Source organism: Corvus brachyrhynchos, unplaced genomic scaffold, assembly GCF_000691975.1.
Source record: "Corvus brachyrhynchos isolate BGI_N302 unplaced genomic scaffold, ASM69197v1 scaffold209, whole genome shotgun sequence".
Taxonomy (NCBI): domain Eukaryota; kingdom Metazoa; phylum Chordata; class Aves; order Passeriformes; family Corvidae; genus Corvus; species Corvus brachyrhynchos.
In genome coordinates this window covers 2292413-2314929 of record NW_008246056.1, presented here as the reverse complement: position 1 = coordinate 2314929, position 22517 = coordinate 2292413, and the positions used below count along the sequence as shown (strand labels likewise).

Here is a 22517-nt window from a genome sequence, read left to right as displayed (position 1 = left end):
GCCCTTTCCAGCAGCTTTACACAGCCAAATTCTGCCATCCCATCCATTTTAAGTATTGATGAGTTTATGTAGTTGCTTCCTGAAAACTAAAAGCTGTGAGGTACAAAGCTGCTCCTTTCATTTAAAGAAGACTCAAAAGATGCTCTACAAAAAAAAAAGTGTTTGAAAACTTTTCTTGACAGGGTGCTGAGAATGATTCTCCTGTATTATTTTGGGTGGAATATGAGATACTAGAGCTTTCTCCTCTGTTGAACAATTCCTTCTTCTGTCCTGCCTCACAGCTCAGGGTTTGTGGGTTGGTGGTCACCTCTGATTCCTGAATCCATCCTACAATAGCTGCTGCTCCCCAGTGTCTCCTGTGCTGGGCTCAAAGACTGTGGCAGGGTGGGGAGGAAGGTGTTGGGGAATTATGCAACTACCACGAGGAAGTGGGGGGGGGCACAGCCCATCCTGAAGGGGGTGGGTGAAGGTTCAAAAAAAAAAAAAGAGAAATGGGCTTCAGGTTGCTGCAGGCCTTTTTGAGCTGGGAGGCAGGTTACAGCTCCCACATCACTGGCATGCTGTATTCTGCAGCGGGGGGGGCTGGCCAGCTGTGCATTACCTGCTGCTGGGGCTTTGCTTGTTTGCTGTTGTGTCTGACAGGTGCAAGTAAATCTTATCTCTCCTTTCATGAAATAGGCACAGAAATCTCAGGAAGACATCAAGCTGCAGTGTTTTGTTTGTGTTTATGGATCTTCACTTAAGAAACACTCAAGATCGTACCAGGTCCTTGCAAGGGCATGCAGAACCTTGCATTTCAACAAGGAGTCTTAAGACTAGCCACAGCTTTTTGTAAAGTTAAGAAAATTAATCTTCCTGGGGCTTTTTGGGTAATTCCAGGTATTCCTGAATAGTGAGGAGCAGATGTCACCTGGGAGTCCTCCTGCTCCACACCTTGGTGGCCTGGCCCCGGGAAGGGCAGCTCATACCTGCAGAGCTCCCTGGAGGGCTTTGGGAAAGCTGTAGGACATAAATTACTTCCCCACAAGCTCTCTATTTGAGTAGAATCACAGAATAAGCTGAATTTGAAGGGACCCATGAGGATCATTGAGTCCAACCCCTGGCCCTGCACCCCAACAATCCCACCATGGATTGAGAGCAATGTCCAAATGCTCCTTGAACTCTCTCAGGCTTGTACTGTGACCAAATCCCTGGGGAGCTGTTCAGTGCCCCACCATCCTCTGGGTGAAGAGCGACCAAAAAAACCCCAAAATCTACCCTAACCCTGCCCTGGTACAGCTCCAGCTGTTCCCTTGAGTCGTTCAGCCCTGTGTTCATTTGAGCAGGCAGTCATGATTTCGGAATTAGAAACCTCTGCTCTTGATCAGGCAGGTGAATTCTCTGTGTGAGTGCCATGTGGAGCACGAACAGTATGGAATTTTAAAAGGAGTGCATTCAGGGATGTCACCAGAGATCCTGGTATGCCCTGTTTGAGCTAAGTGCAAATGGGATATTCTCATGCAGTGTGCAGAAGTGAACAGAACCAATTTTATTAGCTCTTGGTGTTACTGGTATCAGGCTATTGGTATTCCATGTGTTCCATAGGTTTTGGTACTCTTCAGTGACCTACAATTTAGATGCAGGCTGTGTAAAAATTCAAGGCATTTGAAATGTGATAAGGACAGTACCTGGGGCAGCCTTGGGAAAGGCCCCATGATTCCCCTTTAGGCTGGGAGTGAGGGAATGGCTTCACACAGACTGACATGCTGCTGCCCCCATGCAGCCTGTAGCACTGGGGCAGAACCAAAAAAGCACAGGTACAAACATGAGTCCTGAGCCCATCTCTCTGCTGCAGACTGCCTCATTCCAAGGACTTCTAGAGACCAGTCTTGACCACAGCTCTCCACAGCACGTGGTAACAATTCAGAGTACCAATTCCTGTTTGTGCTCTTGGCAAATGTGCTGAACTGGAAAGAGCAAAGGGGTGAAAGCAGAAGGGGCAGTGTAGGGCAGTTTTGTTTAGTTTTGTCTGTGGTCTTTGGAAGGAAAGACCCCACATGCTTTGCTTTGACAATTTGTGCGGTCCATAGTTCTGAGAGGGTTTTTCCTAATTTGTTCTTGATACAAGCTTTGCAATCTTGAATTTTCCTCTGTGCTCAAAAGGATGAAAATGACTGTCTGTAGCTGCTCTAAAACACAGTAACTGGGAACTGATTTATGTAAACTTTCACCAGCTTTTTTTTTTTTTTTTTATTTCACTTAAGTGTGGCTTAACACCAAATGTATTTGCTGGGGATTACACCCACTGGTTATTTCTAAATTGCCTTAGCTCTAGATCTAAGATTACTATATTTAATTTTGGTGTACCAAATGTTATTTAAAAGTCTATTTTGACAATTGTGATACTAATCTGAGATTTTAAGATTTTGCATATTTTCTTGTGATTTAATGTTTCCTTTTAAAGGAAAAGCTCTTGTCTCTGGCTGCTGTGATACCTCTTTGCTCCCAAGTCATCCCTGTGTTGTCCCAGCAAAGTCTTAAAGCACCTCTTTCTGACAAGACTAGGAAACTTATTGATGTTTGCTTTGCTTTTCAGGCAGATGCAAAGCACCACTAAGTTAAAAACAGGAGCGAATTTCAAGCAAACACAGCTGCATGTTTGCATTGGTGTGGCAGTCATTCCTGTGCCTGTGGTCATTCCTCTTGCTTTGTTGCCTCCATTGAAATTGCTGGATGGGACCTCAGGGGTGCATCACCATTAGCTGTTGTGTAGCTTCTGATGAGACTTCATCAGACATGATGGGAAGAAATGGAGCTTTTGCTCTGGTTTTAGAGGTGCTTGCAGTGCCCTGGAGGACTGTGCAGTTTCCCTGCTGCTTTCACCATTGTTGCTGAAACAGCTGTTGGAATTTGCTGTGCCTGTTTACTGCCTGAGACACTTCTGTATTTCTCTCCTGTTAAGCTGTGGAGTGTCTTTAAAAGAAACCAAATGAGAACATCGCTATTTCCTTGCTGTTTGTGAGGGAGAAGTGCTGAGGGAGCAGTAGTGCTCTTAACTACTCTCCCTCACAGCTGTGCTTCAATGAAGGTATTCTGTGGAAACCAAACCCTCATATTTATTTTCTAGGCAAAGTTTTCTGCCTCAGATACCTGAGGTAATCCCCCCTTTGTTGGCAACTTCTCCTTAGGCTGGTTTAGTTGCAACACAAAGCTTTGGTTTCTGGGAAGTCTTCACAGGTGTGTGGCAGTGCTGGGATGTCCCTATCTTCCTGTTTAACTGGTAGAGAGCCTTTTGGTACATCTAAGGATCTGCTTGGGATCAGCTCCTGACAGGCTTAAGCAAATAATAAAATGTGGGATGGGATGCCATCAATAAATTGTTGGCAAGTCCTTTGCATTCAAGTCGGTAAATGATGACATGGCTTCATCTTCCTTCTTTAAAGAATTGGACAGGTAACTTTTGGAAATTGATGTTACCACAAAGGGAAGGGAAACAAATACATGAGTCATTCAGGAAGTCAGTAACCCTCACCACCTAATTTCTTTTATAACCAGTTTTGTTTGCACTAAGTAGTGAAGAACAGCTCACCAGTTGGTAATCCAACATTCAAATCCAGGTTTCACCCTTGTAGGAAGAAAAAACACCTAGGGACTTCTCTGTATTTAAACACTGCAAGGTACTCTGTATGAGGGAGAACTGGCAGGGCCTGGGGAGCCAGGGGCTGCAGGGCTCACCTGTGTGGAAAGGGGCTGTGATTCCAGCTGGTTCCAGCCAGCTCCAAACTAGACAAACCCAGTCCATTGCACACCAAAGCTGCAGCTGGTCAGAGCAGCTTACTCTGCCTCTGCTTGAACGTGTCAGGTAGTGTAGAAGCACTCCAAGGTGGCCAGTCTGAGGGGCTGAAGGTGTCTTGGAAAAGCCACAGAACAATAAGGCTTTTGTTCAATAGAGGGGGAAAAAATGAGAGAGGAAAAAAAAAATCTCAGCAGAGATTTTTCTTCTTGTTTTCTGATGAAGAGTGATTAATCTGAAATGGAAAATTATGTTATCAAGCTGACCCATAGCTCTCTTTAGGAGGCATAATATAGTTCTCTGTTACATTATGCACATTTCTGGTTTGTCTGACAGAACTTCTGTTTTTACTGTTGGATTGTATCGATTTTATTTATTTTAAATTATGCAAACTTATACTAAAAGATAAACAGGGATTAAAGCAGAGGAGACACTAAAATGTTGTGCAACTTTCAGAAAACTTTTTATTTTTTTTCTTCAAAGAATATATTCCTTTTGAAATATTTCTGGGCTTTTAACGTTATTAAGAGCCAGGCACTTCTGAGGAAGGTGTTGCCACATTGATGGCAGTGCCCTTCAATTAAACTGTGCATTTATACAGCTTATTTCATGCCATGTCTCCTCTGTCCTTGAGCTCAGGAAGGTTAGCTGGTACATGGGTGCTGTACCTCAAGGGGGAAGGCAGGGGTGGGGCTGAAGATGCAGAACTGGCCAGTGCAGCAGAAGAGGAACATGGAAGGATTAGGAAGGTAATCTTGGACCTGGTCTCCTGGGAAGTGATAGAAGGATGATTATTTTCTCTGTGCTGCCTGAGAGCTCTCCTGTGCCAGGAGCTCTCGTGTTGGGGGCATCCAGGACAGTAAGAAGTAATGCTCAGTAGCGCTCTTTTTTTCCCCTTGTTATTCTCCTCCTTGTTTCATCTCCCTCCTCCCAAAATGTGTAGTTTGGGAAGGCCATAGTGCAAAGTAGATTCTTGTGGGAAAGTTGCAGTTACCTATCTTAATCTGATATATGCTGGGGACTGAGCTCTGGCTAGGGCTGGTGTGTCCTCAGCAGGAGAGAAGAGGGGAAGCAAAGCTCTCTCCATGCTCTGTTTGGATATGCCATTTATGAACATCAGCCCTTTAGTCTTTTATAGGTACTTCAGGTTCATCTCTCTCAAGTGATTGTGACCATTCCCTTGTTCACCTGGCTCGTGGTCTCTGTTTTTATTCTTTATAACCATTCCTGGAAATCAGGCAGAGTCCAGAAGAGACAAGTGCAGGAAGAGGTCACTCAGCTACACCCTGCCATTACAGCCCAAGCTGAGGTCTTGACGTTTAAATTTGTGTATAATGATGAAGCCAAACAGCATCCTGTAATATGCTGGCAGAGGTATGAGAAGTATAAAGCACTCTTCAAAATGGCATTTGTATCCAGGGGGAAAATAAAGTAGGCACATGAGGTCTGGCAAGTTAAATACAGCAACACCACAAGACTGTAGAAAACACTGTTTGAAAACAATTTTCAAAAGATAGTAAAGCTACAAATATTATTAATCCTTTTTTTTTTCCCTGTTGCAGAAGGAACATGAAGCCTGCTAGAGAGACAGAAGATCAGTAGGGAATGAGACTGGAAGGGAGTTCAGAGATCACTTTGAAACAACCTAAAATTAATTTCTGCATCTGGCCACAGGTAAGAGGAACTTGGGAATGCTGGGCCCTGCTGTTTGTGAACAGAGAAGGGCTGGTGGGAGATGTGATGATTGGAGTCTATCTTGAGCATAGTAGTCTTGAAATGAGTTTTCAGTTCTTAAAAACTTCTACCTTGGACTTCCAGACTTTGGCCTGTTCAGGGCACTGGTTGAGACAGTCCCTTGGGAAGCAGTCCTGAGGGGCAAAGGGTGCAGGAAGGCTGGACATTCTTCAAGAAGAACATCTGAAAGGCACAGGAACAGGCCATCCCAGTATGCTGTAAGACAAGCCAGCAGGGAAGGAGACTGGCCTGGATGAACAGGGAGCTTCTGACTGAACTCAAGGGGGAAAAAAAAAATTACCAGCTTTGGAATAAGGGGGAAGTGGCTCAGGAGGATTACAAGGGTATCATTAGGTTATGCAGGGAGAAAGTTAGAAAGGCCAAAGACCCAGGTAGAATTTAATCTGGCAAGTGCCACAAGAGATAACAAAAATTTTTTTTCCAAATGCATTAATACTAGAGAGCCAAGGAGACTCTCCATCCTTTACTGGATAAGAGGGGAAACACTGCCACCAAGGATGCGGAAAAGGCTGAGATACTTGATGACTTCTTTGCTTCAGTCTTTAACTGAAAGACCAGTTATTATCAGGGTGTCAAGCCCCCTGAGCTGGAAGATAGGGACAGGATAACCCCCTGTAGTCCAGGAGGAAACAGTGACCTGCTGCTCCACTTAAAAGTGCTCAAGTCTACGGGGCTGGGTGGGATCCGCTCAAGGAGACTGAGGGAGCAGGTGGACAAACTCACTGAGCTGCTCTCCATCATTTACTGGCAGCCCTTGTGAACTGGGAAAGTCCCAGAGGACTGGGGGTTAGCCAATGTGACACCCATCTACAAGAAGGCTGAAAGGAGGATCTGGAGAGCCACAGGCCCATGAGCCTGACCTTGATACCAAGGCAGACTATGGAACAGATCATAGTGAGCGTGACCAACCAGGGGGCCAAGCCCAGCCAGCACATGTTCATGAGAGGCAGGTCCTCCTTGACAAACCTGAGCCCACAAATTTCCTACTAAGTGTAACAGCATTACTGACGGTTTTCCATTCATCTTGGGCTACTGCTTATTGTATTTAGGGAGGCTGAATTGAAACGTGATGATGCTGCCATGTCTGGCTATTTGCTTTTCTGTTTGTGATCATTACTTAGGTACATCATTGATATTTTCTATTGCGAATTAACAGAGTCTGTAGATATTTTTTTCTGGACAGCTTCAGTAAGATGCCATCACATCTGTGGTTGCTTTGTGTACAGTGATCTGGGAATCAGTGGCTGTTAAAACTGCCATATCATTTCTTCCCTCAATCTGTTTATTTTTTTGTAGAAACTTGCTCCTCTCATCCTCTCTTTGCTGTGGCTTGCTTTTAATGCATCTTAGCCCATAGAGTGTCTATCCAGTATTTCATTACAGCTATACAAGAGGGTGTTTATACTCCTTTCTTTTATTTCAGGAGAAAATTTAGTTCTAAATCCACTGTAAGTGAATTGGATCTTGCAGGGTTCATTCTGGAAAGGTGAAGTTGTGATTAATACAGAAGATACAGTTAAGACAGGTGCCTTAAATGTCCTCTGCCTTCAGCTGCAGTATTTTATTGGTCTAATATACTACATTTACAATATTTGCTCTCTTCTTACCTCAAACATTCACACGTGCTCGGTCTGCCGTCCTCTCTGGGTTCAGGAGGAGGAGCTCTAAAGCTGTTGGTAAAATACTAAAAACTAATTCCCCTAAATACTATAGGGGAATTTGCTGGTGGATTCATCCCTGGTGGGCACCACTGTGTTTCTATTTCTAGCAGACTGATTAGTCGCCTGCTGAATGCTGTTATTGTCAAGTCTCACCTCTTCTACTCTCATTAGTAATGTAAATCTGGAGAAAATGGAGATCTTCAGCTGCTTTCTGGTGGGTGCCCAAAATATTTCTCTCAGGCTGCTTGTGATAGATGATATTTATTGTTCCAGACCCTTAGCAGCTACCTGGGTATACAGCAGTATTTTGCTGGACCTTGTCCTCTCCTCTCTATTACTGAATTTGTAGCAAATTTACAAATACCCCCTCCGGTGTTTTGCAGTTCCAATGTCCACACATTTGCCTGAAAGGACATCACTAAACTCAAGGGTATTTGGTTTGCTCCCCTGAACACAACAGGGGCTGGTGCAAACACTTTTTCCAAGGCTGACCAGAGCTGTGTTGCTGCGTTTGTGCTGGATGTACATTCAAACATAGCTTTTGTGTAGTTTAATGCCATAAAGGAGTTGAAGTCTTGATAAAAATACACAACAACAACAAGCAGTAATAAAACAAAGAAAGAAGTGAAGCTATACCATGGTGTACTTTCATTTAGCCCGTGAAGACTGGATGTTCATGACAAATTCTGGCTGATCTCAGGTGTACCAGATCCTCCAGCCGGCCCCAGGTGTGACTCCTCCAGCGCTGGGTCCCTTGCCACCCTCTGCTTTGCTACCCCAGCAGAGCTTTCCTTAAACCCAGACGGGGATTTTTAGTGCCCAGAACTGCAGGAATGACAGTTGACTTGGCCACTAGAGGGCACATCTATTGCTGGAAAATGCTGGGATCAACCAAAGCGTCTTGCCCAGCTTAAGATGCAAACCCACCTCTAGTTTCTCTGCATGTTCTGAGGGGCAACAAAGAATTACATTGCAAATCCATTTTATTTAGTAGTATATGATGTATCTATAGATACACATATATTTGCTAATAGCTAGATCATCCCTTTGCACCCTCTTTCCTGTAATGTCCTGCTAATTTGCAGGCCTATCCAGCTTCATATGCTGAATCTCTTAATTACCTAGGTATTAGCTATATCAATTAAATCCTAGAAGGGAAACAATAGCGAAGTCCTTATTCACATGCTCAGTTTATATTCTGTTTTTGAAACAACACCTGCATTTCTGCAATATGGACAACTATGGTTTTCCTATAATCGTCTGATCACCTCTGGCTAAAACACTTGTTATTACTTGGTACACTAAGATTTAGGCCTGGTGGTTCTAAAACCTTCTACAGAACTCATACTCTGAGAATTACACAGGTCTACTATAATTATGTAAAAACAATCCTAATTGCTTTCCGTGCAAACTGAGAATGTTACATTTCATTCTCTGATATCACTAAATGCATGCCCTTAAAAAATTTTTACAGTTCATTTCTTGCCATTTGTTATCACTGTTTGAACTGTCATGAAGATCATATGATCTCTTATAAGAATATCACTCAATAATGCACACTTTTTCCTATTAGGAATAATTTGCCAGCTTTCAGGGACTTCTGAATATCTGCTGTTACAGTTTGGAAAGTAGAGGATTGCAGGGATGCAGGATGATTTTTGGCTTCATGTAAGTTGGTTTCCTGCACAATTCATGCTGTACCATCATTCAATCATTCAATTATCATCTAGTTTGGGTTGTTTCCCTTTCTTCCTGTCTGTGGTTTTGCTACCAAGGAAATACCAGTGAAGCACAGTTATTCATGTAGGGCAGGAAGTCACTTTGCTCAGAGCAGGCTGCACTGAACGCATGTGAGCATGTGCTGATCCAGCGGCAGCAGACTGGTGGCAGTCCTTGCATGGTGGAGTTACAAGATCATCTGCAGAGGCAGCCCTGTGTTTGTTTCCTTTGTTTTATCCCTTCTGTGCTTGGAACAAGGGATCCTTAATGGTATTTCAATTTCAGCCTTTACCTTGTGCAGTGAGGTGTCCCTGTGCATTTTGCAATTCTTGTTTGGACACATTTTTTGTTTGTTACTTTCAAGCCCTGTATTGGTTAACTTGGCTTTTAAATTTAGTAAGCAAGGCCATGAAAATGATAGGCAGTATTTTGCTGGAAAGCATCTGGGCAGAAAAGGGCCTGGTGGTTCCCTGGACCAGAAGCCAGCAGATGGCCCCACAGCCTGTGGAGCATGGCCTGCAAGGTCATGGGGAGTGATCCTCGTCCATCACTCAGCACTGGTGAGACACACCTGGGGTGGGTGCTGCTTCTGGGATCCCGGGATGAGTGAGCCAGGTCCGTACTGCAGCAGATCCAGCAAAGGGCCACTAAGGTGAGAAGGGGACTGGAGCACACGGTGCGTGAGGGGAGGCTGGGAGAGCTCTGCTGACTTTTCTTGGACTAGAGCCGGCTGGGGTGTCTGGTCAGGGTGTGCAAACACCTGACTGAAGGCGGGTGGGTAAAGGACACAAGCAAGACCCTCCTCTGTTCAATGCAGAGATGGGAGGAGACACAATGGGCACAAATTGAGCTGTGGGAAGCTAGAATGAAAGGAATGGAGGTGAAACACTGGATCGGGTAGCCCAGAGTGGTTCTGCAGTCTCTGTGCTGGGACAAGGATGGTCACGAGTCCATCCATGGTGCTGCTGTGCATGGAAGGATCTGGGGAGAGGAGAGGGGTGTGGGACGCTACAGAGCAATATTTCTTTCAGGCAGCTGAGGGGGAATTGCAGTAAACCCTACATTTAGTGGCTGCACTGATAAAGGTGGGATTTTATGAATGTGCCAGCGTGTCTCGTGCAAGGGAAAGTCAGCCAGCCTTGATCACAGGGGCAAGGGGGAACGGTCATAGAATGAGGGGCACCTGAACGTGGTGGCAAAGTCCTTCAGTGAGGTCCCTGGCTTATTAGGGAGTATTCCCTAATGAATGAGTGAAGTGTTTGGTCCAAAGAGTGTGTTTCCAAAGGAGCATTCCGTACTTTGGCCTTGGGGTGGGAGCAGGCAGCTCTATGGAAGGGTCAGCTCAGTTACTGTGGCAGCCCCAGAAGCAGCGCGAGCACTGGGAATTCTTAGCAAAGGAGAAGAAAACAAAACCAGCCGTTTTCCTGCCACAGTCTAAAGTATCTCAACAGTGGGGTTTCAATTTCCTCTTTTTTTCTTTTTTTATTACTTTATAACTAACAGTTTGTTCGCAGTGGCTCTGTGTGACCTTTGTATCACCTACTCAGTACAGATGAATGATGTCACATCCTCCCCGTTTTTTTTCCACCTGTGCTCGGACTCCATTTCTCACCCTTCCTTTTTAGAAGAAGGAAGTGCCAGACCGTAGAGCTGTAGGCATGCTCATAGACTTTAATGTCTTAAATATCTTTTCCAGCTGAGCAGGGAATTCTGTGGTTTCTTGAAAGCAGGGACAGGTGAGTTTCCGGCCTTCTCTACAGCTCTATCTCTGTCCCACCAAGCTTGTGCCACATTGTCTTCTACAGCTTAAAAAATGATTTACAGGGTTCAGCAAGGTGGGGTGTGGAGAGTGGAGTGGTAGGTCTGTAAAAGGGTGGGTTGGTATTTGCTGCCTGTAGCACTGGCAGCACACGCTGGCATTTCTGTGTGGGAGGAGAAAACCTTCTGGGGATCCAGAACCGATCATCTGTGTATCGGCTTCCTCTCCTCTGTTGCCCAAGTCCCAGTGCATCTGACAAGCCATTTTCAGGGCACATGAGAAGCTCCATATGTGACCCCCACACAGTGATCAAGGGGAAAATGAGTTTTGTCATCAGGATTGTGCCAGCTGGGTTCTTTGTCCTGTTCCCTGCTTGATTGGTTTCCTCCTGCCAGAGTTTCTTGAATATGTGTTTTATGTTCAGAATGACGGCAAGTTCTAGAGGGCAACAGATGAGGTCTCTAATGGTGTTCCCAGGGTTTGTTTTGCACTGCGGTGAAGGTGGGACACACCTGTGAAGAAAGACTCATACTGTGATGCCTCGTCTGTCAGGTTTTCTCTTTCCTTCCCTTCAGGGTGTCTCAGGAGAGCAGGCTCCGGCTGGAGAGAGAATGCTCAGGATGCCCAGCTGCCTCCTAAAGCTGACCAGGGTGGTGCTGAGCCACAAGCCCTGGGCACTGTTTATCCTCATCTTTATATTCGTATCCTTCGCCTACATCAAGTTGCACTTGGGCATCTGGGAGGACCTAAAGAGCAGAGGCCACCCCTACGGCTTGTCAGATGAAATCAGCTGTGCTCACTATGTGCCTTCTTCCCTCAACATTGCTGCTGGGCCCTCTCCTTCCACAGGGAATGTGTTTTTTGTGGAGACATCAGAGCAAACTACCCCAAGTTACCTGTTCTCGTGCTCTGTGGAGTCAGCAGCCAGGGCACACCCTCGGTCAAGGGTCACGGTCCTCATGAAAGGCGTGGCCAAAGGGAACACCTCCTTATCCAAGCACTGGGCTTTCTCCTTGCTGAGCTGCTTCCCCAACGTGGAAATCCAGCCCCTGGACTTGACAGAGCTCTTTTCTGGAACGCCTCTGGCACAGTGGTACTTGTGGCCTCTGAGGCACTGGGAGCCTCATTATTTTGCCGTCCTGTCTGATGCCTGCAGGATTGTCCTCATGTGGAAATTTGGTGGCATCTACCTGGATACAGACTTCATTGTGCTTAAGAACTTGCAGAACCTCACCAATGCCCTTGGGATCCAGAGTGAAGACGTACTGAATGGGGCTTTTCTGTCCTTTAAGCCCAAGCACGAGTTCATGGAACTTTGCATGCAGGACTTTGTGCAGAACTACAATGGCTGGGTCTGGGGGCGCCAGGGCCCAGAGCTCCTAACTCGTGTCTTCAAGAAATGGTGCTCCCTCAGAACTATCAAGAGCATGAGCTGCAAAGGTGTGAGTGCTCTTGCCCCAGAAGCTGTGTATCCTATTCCCTGGCAGGACTGGAAGAAGCTGTTTGAGGCAGTCAGTGCCTTGGAGCTTCACAAACTCCTTGAGCACACCTATGCAGTGCACATATGGAACAAACTGAGCCACGGGACCAAGTTAGAGATCCCATCCCAGGCTCTGCTGGCTCAGCTCTATTCCCAGTTCTGCCCCGCCACCTATGCAAAGATGAAACAGGACTCTGAAGAGTGGGCAAGGCGTGCAGTGTGACCTGTGGGCCCTTGGCTGCAGGGATGCTCCCCAGACTGAAGGAAGCCGAGTGCCTTTGACCTTCCCCAGAGTTGCTTTCTAGACCCCAGCTCAGGTTTTCTGTGTGACGCCTCTGTGCTTTTGTACCATTCCTGATACCTGCCTCAGATCCTTTGTGTTTCATTTACATTTACATCAGAACCTGTACGTTCCTTTCACTGGAATATTGAGCCCCTTGTGGACGTCCAGAGGGAGACATGTCCACATCAGTCAAAGGACCAAGTCCAGGACTCAGACCAGTGTCCCCAGCGACAAAAATAAGATAGCAGAAGCATGTGAAGGTTGGAAAAGACCTCCAAGATCATTGAGTCCAACCTTTAATTCAGTATCACCACACCCACTAGTCATTATCCCAAAGTGCCCTGTGTACTCTTTTTTTGGAGCACTTCCACGGATGGTGACTCCACCACTTCCCCGGGGAGCTTGTGGCACACAGTGCTGAAGCATGCTGACATTTTTCCTCACATCCAAGCTGAACCTACCTTGGTGCAGGGAGTGCTGTATCCAGCCCTGGGATCCAGCACAGGAAGGACAGGGAGCTGCTGGAGCCAGTCCAGAGCAGGGACACCAAGGGGAGCAGAGGGATGGAGCAGCTCTGCTGGGAGGAAAGGCTGAGGGAACTGGGATTGTTCAGCCTGGAGAAGGGAAGGCTTTGGGGTGACCTCATTGTGGCCTTGCAGTGCCTGAAGGGAGCCCACAGGAAAGATGGAGAGAGACTCTTGACAAGGGGGAATGGCTTCACACTGACAGAGAGCAGGTTTAGATTGCATATGAGGCAGAAATTGTTCCCAGTGAGGGTGCTGAGGCCCTGGTGCACGTTGCCCAGAGAAGCTGTGGCTGCCCCATTCCTGGCAGTGTCCAAGGCCAGGCTGGATGGGACTCTGAGACACCTGGGATAATAGTGGAAGGTGTCCCTGCCCATGGCAGGAGCGGTGGAACAAGATGATCTTTACTGTCCTTTCCAACCCAAACCCTTCTTTTCATTTCCCCTCGTCCTGTCCCTTGTTCCCTGGGTGCAGAGCCTGACACCCCCCTGGCTGCACCCTCCTGTCAGGGAGCTGTAGAGAGTGAGAGGGTCCCCCCTGAGCCTCTTCTCCTCCAGGTTAAACACCCCCAGCTCCCTGAGCCGCTCCTCATCAGACTTGTGCTCCAGCCCCTTCCCCAGCTCCGTTCCCTTCCCCAGACTCACTCCAGCCCCTCAGTGTCCATCTTGCAGTGACAGGCCCAGAACAGGACACAGCACTTGGGGTGAGGCCTCACCAGTACCCATGACAGGGGACAGCCACTGCCCTGGTCCTGCTGGCCACACTGTTGCTGACCCGGCCCAGGCGCCATTGGGCTTCTTGCCCATCTGGGCCTGGCTCATGTTCAGCTGCTGTCATCAGCACCCCCAGGTCCTTTCCAGCCCCTCTGTCCCAGGCTCTGCCGCTGCCTGGGGTTGTTGTGACCCAGGGGCAGGACCCAGCACTTGGCCTTGTTGAACCTCAAAGATATGAAACAGGACTGGCCCTGAAAGTGGGCCCAGGGGCACAGCACCAGTGACCCACTGCCAGCTGGATTAACTCCACCACCACTCTCTGTGCTTGGCCATCCAGGCAGCTTTTCCTCAGCAAACGGGGAACCTGTTAAAGCCGTGGGCTGCCAGCACAATGCTCTCCAGGAGAACACTGTGGGAGACAGTGATCAAAGGCTTTACTGAAGGCCCAGGTACACGACACCCATAGCCTTTCCCCATCCATTAGGTTTTCATTGGAGGAGATTGGGTCAGCCAAGCAGGACCTGCTTGAACCCATGCTGACTGGGCCTGATGCCCCAGTGCTGCAGCACACATCGTGTGATTGCACTCAAGGTAATCTGTTCCATGCCCTTCCGTGGCACTGAGGTCAGGCTGACAGGCCTGTGGTTCTCCCAGTTGTCCTTCCAAGCCTTCTCACAGATGGGTGTCATGTTGGCCCACATCCAGTCACCCAGGAGCTCTCCAGTTAACCTCTCAGGAACTCCCCCAGTCATGGGACCCAAGGGACCTTGGCCACACCGGGGAACACACACCAACCAATCAGGAACGAGGCAGACCAGGGGCAGGGAAAGGCTGTGTCTCCCCCCCAGGGCCCATCTCCCAGGGCTCTATGGCAGGGGGAGAGACCCCAACATCTCACCCGTTTTATTTTAATAAAGGATAATGAAAACAACTGGATAAACATAACAAGATCAGTTTCGAGTCAAAACAAGCCACCCTCCTGAGTCTTTAAATGTCCAAACAGATTCTGTGGAACATCTTAGGGCTGACAATGGGGAGACAGAAGTCTCCGGGCATGCTTTGTGTTGAAACTGAGGCAGGAGAAGGTTTAATTTCTTCCCTCCCCCGTTTCATCCCCCCCTTGGCATCGTTATGCTGGGGGCAGATTGACTTCTAGCTGGAGTTTTACTTTTCTCGTTTTCTCTCTGGTTAAGCTCATGACATCCTTGTAGTCTTGCTGAGTTGCCTGCCCCTTCTTCCAGAGCTGCTAAACTCTCTGTTCTTCCCTGAATCCCAGTGGAAGTTTGCTGTTCAGCCAGGCCAGCCTTCCCTGAACCAGTTTACAGCACACTGGGAAGAGCTCCTACTCTGCCTATAAGACCTCCTTCCTGAGGAATGTCCAGCCTTCCTGGGCCCCTTGGCCCCTCAGGACTGCTTCCCAAGGGATTCTCTCAACCAGTGTCCTGAACAGACCAAAGCCTGTCCTCCAGAAGTCCAAGGTGCTGACCCCCTTCCTTCCTTCCACCCTCCCTCCCTTCACGGAGAATTGAAACCAAATCATGTCACGGTCACTGTGCCCAAGATGGCCTCTGGTAACCCCACCTCCAATCAGTGCTCCTCTGTTTGCAAAGTGCACATCCCATGGGACACCTCCCCTGCCGGGCTCGCCTGCCAGTTGTATCAGGAAGTTCTCTTCCGCATGCTGCAGGGACCTCCTAGAGTGTCTCCTGTCTGCTGGGTTGGATTCCAGCAGACACCTGGTAAGTAGAAGATGACACTGAGAATGTAGGCAGTGGATGATGGGGGGTCATCCATCTACCCCTTAGGCAAGTCCTTGCTCACCACTCAGCACTGGTGAGACACACCTGGGGTGGGTGCTGCTTCTGGGATCCCGGGATGAGTGAGCCATGTCTGTACTACAGCAGATCCAGCAAAGGGCCACTAAGGTGAGAAGGGGACTGGAGCACACGGTGCGTGAGGGGAGGCTGGGAGAGCTCTGCTGACTTTTCTTGGACTAGAGCCGGCTGGGGTGTCTGGTCAGGGTGTGCAAACACCTGACTGAAGGCGGGTGGGTAAAGGACACAAGCAAGACCCTCCTCTGTTCAATGCAGAGATGGGAGGAGACACAATGGGCACAAATTGAGCTGTGGGAAGCTAGAATGAGCTTCCCTGATTATAAGGTATGCACGGAAAGCTTCTCTTTGATCCCTTACCTTATCCCAGATCTCATCCCAGAAACACCCCTCACAAGATCCAGGAGGTTTGATATCAAAAAGTAAGTCTCGAGAAATATAGGAGAACCTTTTGAAAAGCCAGATAAAAAAATGTTCTAAATCTCCCAGTTGCATTACTTTTTTGTTTTGTTGTTCAAGGATTCCTTTTACTTCTAGATACATTTTTTTCTGTGGCTCAGAGAGCCCCATTTCCCACGATTCTTCCATAGTCCAGAGAGAATATCCAAACCAACATGAGAAGAGAGAGGTCTAGAGTGGTTATTTTACTCACAAATTTTCCTCACGGATCGGTGTCTTGCCCGCATTCCTCCACCAGTTTGTTACAGTGGGGATTACTGTAACAAGCATATATCAAACCAGGAGTCCTGTGGAAAGGAAATATATATGGATGGATTCTTGGTAGATGTTTCAGAGATGTTTATTTCTCCAGCCGCACAGCCGGGGCTCTGCTCAGGAACTGCCCCCAGTCATGGGACCTGAGGGACCTTGGCCACACAGGGAAACACAAACCAACCAATAGGGAATGAGGCTGACCAGGGGCAGGGAAACCCCGTGCCTCCCCCCCAGGGCCGTCTCCCAGGGCTCCATGGTAGGGGGAGAGACCCCAACACCCTTCCCTGGCACTGAGGTCAGGCTGACAGGCCTGTGGTTCTCCCAGTTGTCCTTCCAAGCCTTCTCACAGATGGGTGTCATGTTGGCCCACATCCAGTCACCCAGGAGCTCTCCAGTTAACCAGGACTGCTGATAAGCGATGGAGAGTGGAGTTTTGTGAGCTGCTTCACCAGCTCCCTCCATAGCCTTAGGGGGAAGGATGGCATCTCCCTAGACTTGTGCATGTCTAGGCAGCACAGCAGCTCACTAACAACTTCCTCCTGCAGTGTGGGGACTTCATTCTGCTCCCTGTTTCTGTCTTCCAGCTCAGCAGGCTGGATATCCTGAGGATAACTGGGCTTTTGGTTAAAGGCTGAGGTCAAGAAGGCATTGAGTACCTCAGCCCTTTCCTCATCCCTGGAGGCAATGTTCCCACCCCAGCATGCAATAAAGGATGGAGAATCTCCTTGGTCTCCTTTTGTTATTAAGGTGTTTGGAAAGGCATTTTTTTCTTAACTTTTATGCCGGGGGCAGATTGACTTCTAGCTGGAGTTTTACTTTTCTCATTTTCTCTCTGGTTAAGCTCATGACATCCTTGTAGTCTTGCTGAGTTGCCTGCCCCTTCTTCCAGAGCTGCTAAACTCTCTGTTCTTCCCTGAATCCCAGTGGAAGTTTGCTGTTCAGCCAGGCCAGCCTTCCCTGAACCAGTTTACAGCACACTGGGAAGAGCTCCTACTCTGCCTATAAGACCTCCTTCCTGAGGAATGTCCAGCCTTCCTGGGCCCCTTGGCCCCTCAGGACTGCCTCCCAAGGGATTCTCTCAACCAGTGTCCCAAACAGACCAAAGCTGGTCCTCCAGAAGTCCAAGGTGCTGACCCCTTTCCTTCCTTCCTTCCACCCTCCCTCCCTTCACGGAGAATTGAAACCAAATCATGTCGAGGTCACTGTGCCCAAGACGGCCTCTGGCAACCCCACCTCCAATCAGTGCTCCTCTGTTTGCAAAGTGCACATCCCATGGGACACCTCCCCTGCCGGGCTCGCCTGCCAGTTGTATCAGGAAGTTCTCTTCCGCATGCTGCAGGGACCTCCTAGAGTGTCTCCTGTCTGCTGGGTTGGATTCCAGCAGACACCTGGTAAGTAGAAGATGACACTGAGAATGTAGGCAGTGGATGATGGGGGGTCATCCATCCACCCCTTAGGCAAGTCCTTGCTCACCACTCAGCACTGGTGAGACAAACCTGGGGTGGTGGGTGCTGCTTCTGGGATCCCGGGATGAGTGAGCCATGTCCGTACTGCAGCAGATCCAGCAAAGGGCCACTAAGGTGAGAAGGGGACTGGAGCACACGGTGCGTGAGGGGAGGCTGGGAGAGCTCTGCTGACTTTTCTTGGACTAGAGCCGGCTGGGGTGTCTGGTCAGGGTGTGCAAACACCTGACTGAAGGCGGGTGGGTAAAGGACACAAGCAAGACCCTCCTCTGTTCAATGCAGAGATGGGAGGAGACACAATGGGCACAAATTGAGCTGTGGGAAGCTAGAATGAAAGGAATGGAGGTGAAACACTGGATCGGGTAGCCCAGAGTGGTTCTGCAGTCTCTGTGCTGGGACAAGGATGGTCACGAGTCCATCCATGGTGCTGCTGTGCATGGAAGGATCTGGGGAGAGGAGAGGGGTGTGGGACGCTACAGAGCAATATTTCTTTCAGGCAGCTGAGGGGGAATTGCAGTAAACCCTACATTTAGTGGCTGCACTGATAAAGGTGGGATTTTATGAATGTGCCAGCGTGTCTCGTGCAAGGGAAAGTCAGCCAGCCTTGATCACAGGGGCAAGGGGGAACGGTCATAGAATGAGGGGCACCTGAACGTGGTGGCAAAGTCCTTCAGTGAGGTCCCTGGCTTATTAGGGAGTATTCCCTAATGAATGAGTGAAGTGTTTGGTCCAAAGAGTGTGTTTCCAAAGGAGCATTCCGTACTTTGGCCTTGGGGTGGGAGCAGGCAGCTCTATGGAAGGGTCAGCTCAGTTACTGTGGCAGCCCCAGAAGCAGCGCGAGCACTGGGAATTCTTAGCAAAGGAGAAGAAAACAAAACCAGCTGTTTTCCTGCCACAGTCTAAAGTGTAGTGGCAATGGGGTCTGAATTTCCGCCGTTTTTTTCACTATTTCTTTATGATTATATTGGTCCTTTGCAGGACTACGTACATGCTCTTTATGAGCTACTCACTGGCTCAATGCGTGATGTCACATCCTTCTTTATTGTCTTTTTCCACGTATTCAGACTTTTTCTCTCTTCATTTCAGAAGAAGGAAGTGCCAGACCATAGAGTTGCAGGCACTCTCACGGACCCCAACCTCTTAAAACTCTTCTCCAGCTGAGCAGTGTATTCTGACGTGTCTTGAAGTCAGGGACCGGTGAGTAGTATTTGCAGTTTCTATGGAATGGTGCTTGTGATTTCAGAGGAAGAGGGAGAGCCAGGCTTCCTGTGTTTGTTTTGTCAAAGAAATGCACTGGCTAATGCAGTGTCTAAAGCATTGTCTTACCTGCTCCACAAGCAGAAATGTATTTCTGACTTCACAGAGATGTGACGGTAGTAAAGTTCTGTCTTTTGCTCAAAATGCGCCAGTAACATTGAACCTTGCTTGTGGTTAGATTAGAGTGGCGCTTTCCTGCCCCTCTAGGGCACAGGAACTTCCCCCCAAGCCTCTACCGCTTTCTCTTCTTGCGCCTGCAAGGCAAACAATGATTTACAGGGTTCAACCGCTGCAGTGTGGAGGGTGGGGAATGGAAAGGGTCTGTAAAAGACAGGGTGGGTTGGTTTTTGCTGCCTACAACACCGGCAGCACACGCTGGCATTTCTGTGCAGGAGAAAACCTTCTGGGGATCCAAAGCTGATGCTTTGTCTGTCGGCTGCCTCTCCTCTGTCCCCCGGCCCCAGTGCCTGGTGCACACTGGTGGCTCCATGCTCTGACATTTGGATGCCTCCCAGGGTGGCTGACAAGTCGTTAATGGCCACGGGGAAGCTCCGTATGTGACACAGGCACAGTGATCGAGGGGCAGTGACAAATGGGGCTGTGTCAGCTGGGTTCTCTATCCCATTCCCTGCCTCTTTGCTTACAGCTGTTGGATTAAAGCTTTTCCTGTTTCCCAAACCTTTCTGTCCTGGAGCGTGCGGCTTTGGAGATGGAGCTCAGGGAGGCAGGAGAAATGATGGAATCCTTTAGGATGGAAGAGACCTCTGAGACGCCTGGCTCCAGCCCCAAAGCTCTCTCTGCCCAGTCCACCAGTAAGCCTAAGTGCCACACCTACACGTCTGTCAAATACCTCCAGGGATGGTGGCTCCACCACTTTCCCGGGCAGTCTCTGCCAAGGTCTGGTAACTCTTCCAGGAGTAAAATTCTGAGTAATGTCCACTCTAACCTCCCTTGGCACAACTTGAGGCCATTTCCTCTGGTCCTTAATGCCACAACCTTCCTCTCTGCTTCTTCATGTGCTCTTGCCCGTGGGCCTTTGGGGCTCGCTTGTGGGCACAGGAGGTGCTGCTTCTACTGCCCTTCACTTTAAGGAGAGGCAAGGGCAGCAGTGCTGATGCTAACGCTGAGGATGGAGCTAGACTGACTTATCTGTTTGTTGCTGCCTCATTAATAATCTCTTCCTCTCCATCCCTCCCTTTTGCCAGAAGAAGAGAGGAAGTAAGGGTAGGAGGGATTGCCTGTCCACCACCAGGATCCACTGGCAGAGCTGAGCAGGTCAGAGCCAGCGTGGCCCATGCAGGGTTGGGAAGCAGCCTTGGAACTCCCTTTACTAAGGCAGTTCTTGTCCTTCTTTGTCTGCATCTGCCTCCAGAGCTGCCTTGTATCCATTCCTTTCCCACTCTCCATCCATCCTGCCAGGCTATAATGCCATGAACAATGAGCCAGGCTCTCAGCAGTGGGGCAGGTGGTTGGTTTAGAAAGGCAGCAGCTGCCAGGTCAGCAACCTGGGAGACTGAGGCTTGTGTTTGCTTTGGGGGAAGAGCACGCTGTGTATCAGGAGAAAACAACTCCCCTCACAACCAACACCTGTCCCTGGGCAGTGTCTGTTGACAGGGCTCCAGGAGTGGTCATAAGGAGCATTCCTATTTCCTCCTGCCAGGGGCTTTGCGTACGTGTCCCATGTCTCGTGTTCACAGGGACCTGAAGTTCTAGAGGTGACAGATGAGGTCTCTAATGGTGTTCCCAGGGTTTGTTATTCACTGAGGTGAAGCTGGGACACACCTGTGAAGGAAGGCTCATACTGCGCTGCCTCGCCTGTCAGGGTTTTTCTCTTCTTTCCTTCCTTTCAGATCATGATGGCTGTCTCAGGAGAGCAGGCTCCGGCTGGAGAGAGAATGCTCAGGATGCCCAGCTGCCTCCTAAAGCTGACCAGGGTGGTGCTGAGCCACAAGCCCTGGGCTCTGTTTATCCTCATCGTTACGTTCATATCCTTTGTCTACCACAAGTTGCACTGGGGCATCTGGGAGGACCCAAACAGCAGAGGCCCCCCCTACGGCTTGTCAGATGAAATCAGCTGTGCTCACTATGTGCCTTCTTCCCTCAACATTGCTGCTGGGCCCTCTCCTTCCACAGGGAATGTGTTTTTTGTGGAGACATCAGAGCAAACTACCCCAAGTTACCTGTTCTCGTGCTCTGTGGAGTCAGCAGCCAGGGCACACCCTGGGTCAAGAGTCAAGGTGCTCATGAAAGGTGTGGCCAAAGGGAACACCTCCTTACCCAAGCACTGGGCTTTCTCCTTGCTGAGCTGCTTCCCCAACGTGGAAATCCAGCCCCTGGACTTGACAGAGCTCTTTTCTGGAACGCCTCTGGCACAGTGGTACTTGCAGCCTCAGCGCTACCAGGAGCCTCACATTTTAGCCGTTCTGTCTGATGCCTGCAGGATTGTCCTCATGTGGAAATTTGGTGGCATCTACCTGGATACAGACTTCATTGTGCTTAAGAACTTGCAGAACCTCACCAATGCCCTTGGGATCCAGAGTGAAGACGTACTGAATGGGGCTTTTCTGTCCTTTAAGCCCAAGCACGAGTTCATGGAACTTTGCATGCAGGACTTTGTGCAGAACTACAATGGCTGGGTCTGGGGGCGCCAGGGCCCAGAGCTCCTAACTCGTGTCTTCAAGAAATGGTGCTCCCTCAGAACTATCAAGAGCATGAGCTGCAAAGGTGTGAGTGCTCTTGCCCCAGAAGCTGTGTATCCTATTCCCTGGCAGGACTGGAAGAAGCTGTTTGAGGCAGTCAGTGCCTTGGAGCTTCACAAACTCCTTGAGCACACCTATGCAGTGCACATATGGAACAAACTGAGCCACGGGACCAAGTTAGAGATCCCATCCCAGGCTCTGCTGGCTCAGCTCTATTCCCAGTTCTGCCCCGCCACCTATGCAAAGATGAAACAGGACTCTGAAGAGTGGGCAAGGCGTGCAGTGTGACCTGTGGGCCCTTGGCTGCAGGGATGCTCCCCAGACTGAAGGAAGCCGAGTGCCTTTGACCTTCCCCAGAGTTGCTTTCTAGACCCCAGCTCAGGTTTTCTGTGTGACGCCTCTGTGCTTTTGTACCATTCCTGATACCTGCCTCAGATCCTTTGTGTTTCAATGTACAGAAGAACGTGTGTTCAGCCTCTCTTGCTGTCCTTCAGGGCCAGAGAAAGGTTTAACTTGTCCATCAGTGTCTCTCGGTTGTTCCTCTCCTAGTGTTCTCCAATGGCTCCTCCTTGTATCCCGGTCTGAGCAGCACATTGTGATCTTTCAACAGCTGTAGGAACCCCTGCCTTGCTCTCTATAGTATTTGAAAATTTCACGGAATATTCTGAGTTGGAAGACACCCATAATGATCATTGAATCCAACCCCTGTCCCTGCCAGGGGATGGGACACCCCAACAATCGTGCCCTGTGCATGAGAGCATTGTCCTTGGGGCTGTGTCCATTCCTGGGGGACCCTGTTCAATGCCCCACCACCCTCTGGGGGAAGAACCTTTTCCTGATATCCAGCCTAACCCTCCCTGACACAGCTCCAGCCGTTACCTCCGCT

At 49.0% G+C, this 22517-nt stretch overlaps 2 protein-coding genes across 4 annotated transcripts; both read left to right on the top strand.

Annotated features, from left to right (window-relative positions):
* The first annotated feature begins 5342 nt into the window (after window positions 1-5342).
* On the top strand, window positions 5343-12987 carry LOC103623395 (lactosylceramide 4-alpha-galactosyltransferase-like). 2 transcript variants are annotated; one of them, XM_017745880.1, is made up of 2 exons: window positions 5343-5446; window positions 11242-12987. In XM_017745880.1, exons 1-2 carry the CDS (start codon window positions 5378-5380, stop codon window positions 12367-12369), a joined length of 1197 nt encoding a protein of 398 aa, XP_017601369.1. In that variant the 5' UTR covers window positions 5343-5377; the 3' UTR covers window positions 12370-12987. The 2 variants fall into 2 exon arrangements, with proteins under 2 accessions (XP_017601369.1, XP_017601370.1); XM_017745881.1 differs by lacking the exon at window positions 5343-5446 and adding an exon at window positions 10533-10643.
* A 4525-nt stretch (window positions 12988-17512) lies between these two features.
* On the top strand, window positions 17513-22507 carry LOC103623365 (lactosylceramide 4-alpha-galactosyltransferase). Of its 2 annotated transcripts, XM_017745878.1 has the most exons (4): window positions 17513-17603; window positions 18762-18872; window positions 20138-20207; window positions 20783-22507. In XM_017745878.1, the coding sequence occupies exon 4, from the start codon at window positions 20786-20788 to the stop codon at window positions 21917-21919; it is 1134 nt and encodes a 377-aa protein (XP_017601367.1). In that variant the 5' UTR covers window positions 17513-17603; window positions 18762-18872; window positions 20138-20207; window positions 20783-20785; the 3' UTR covers window positions 21920-22507. The 2 variants fall into 2 exon arrangements, with proteins under 2 accessions (XP_017601367.1, XP_008640672.2); XM_008642450.2 differs by lacking the exon at window positions 20138-20207.
* The last annotated feature ends 10 nt before the right edge of the window (window positions 22508-22517 follow it).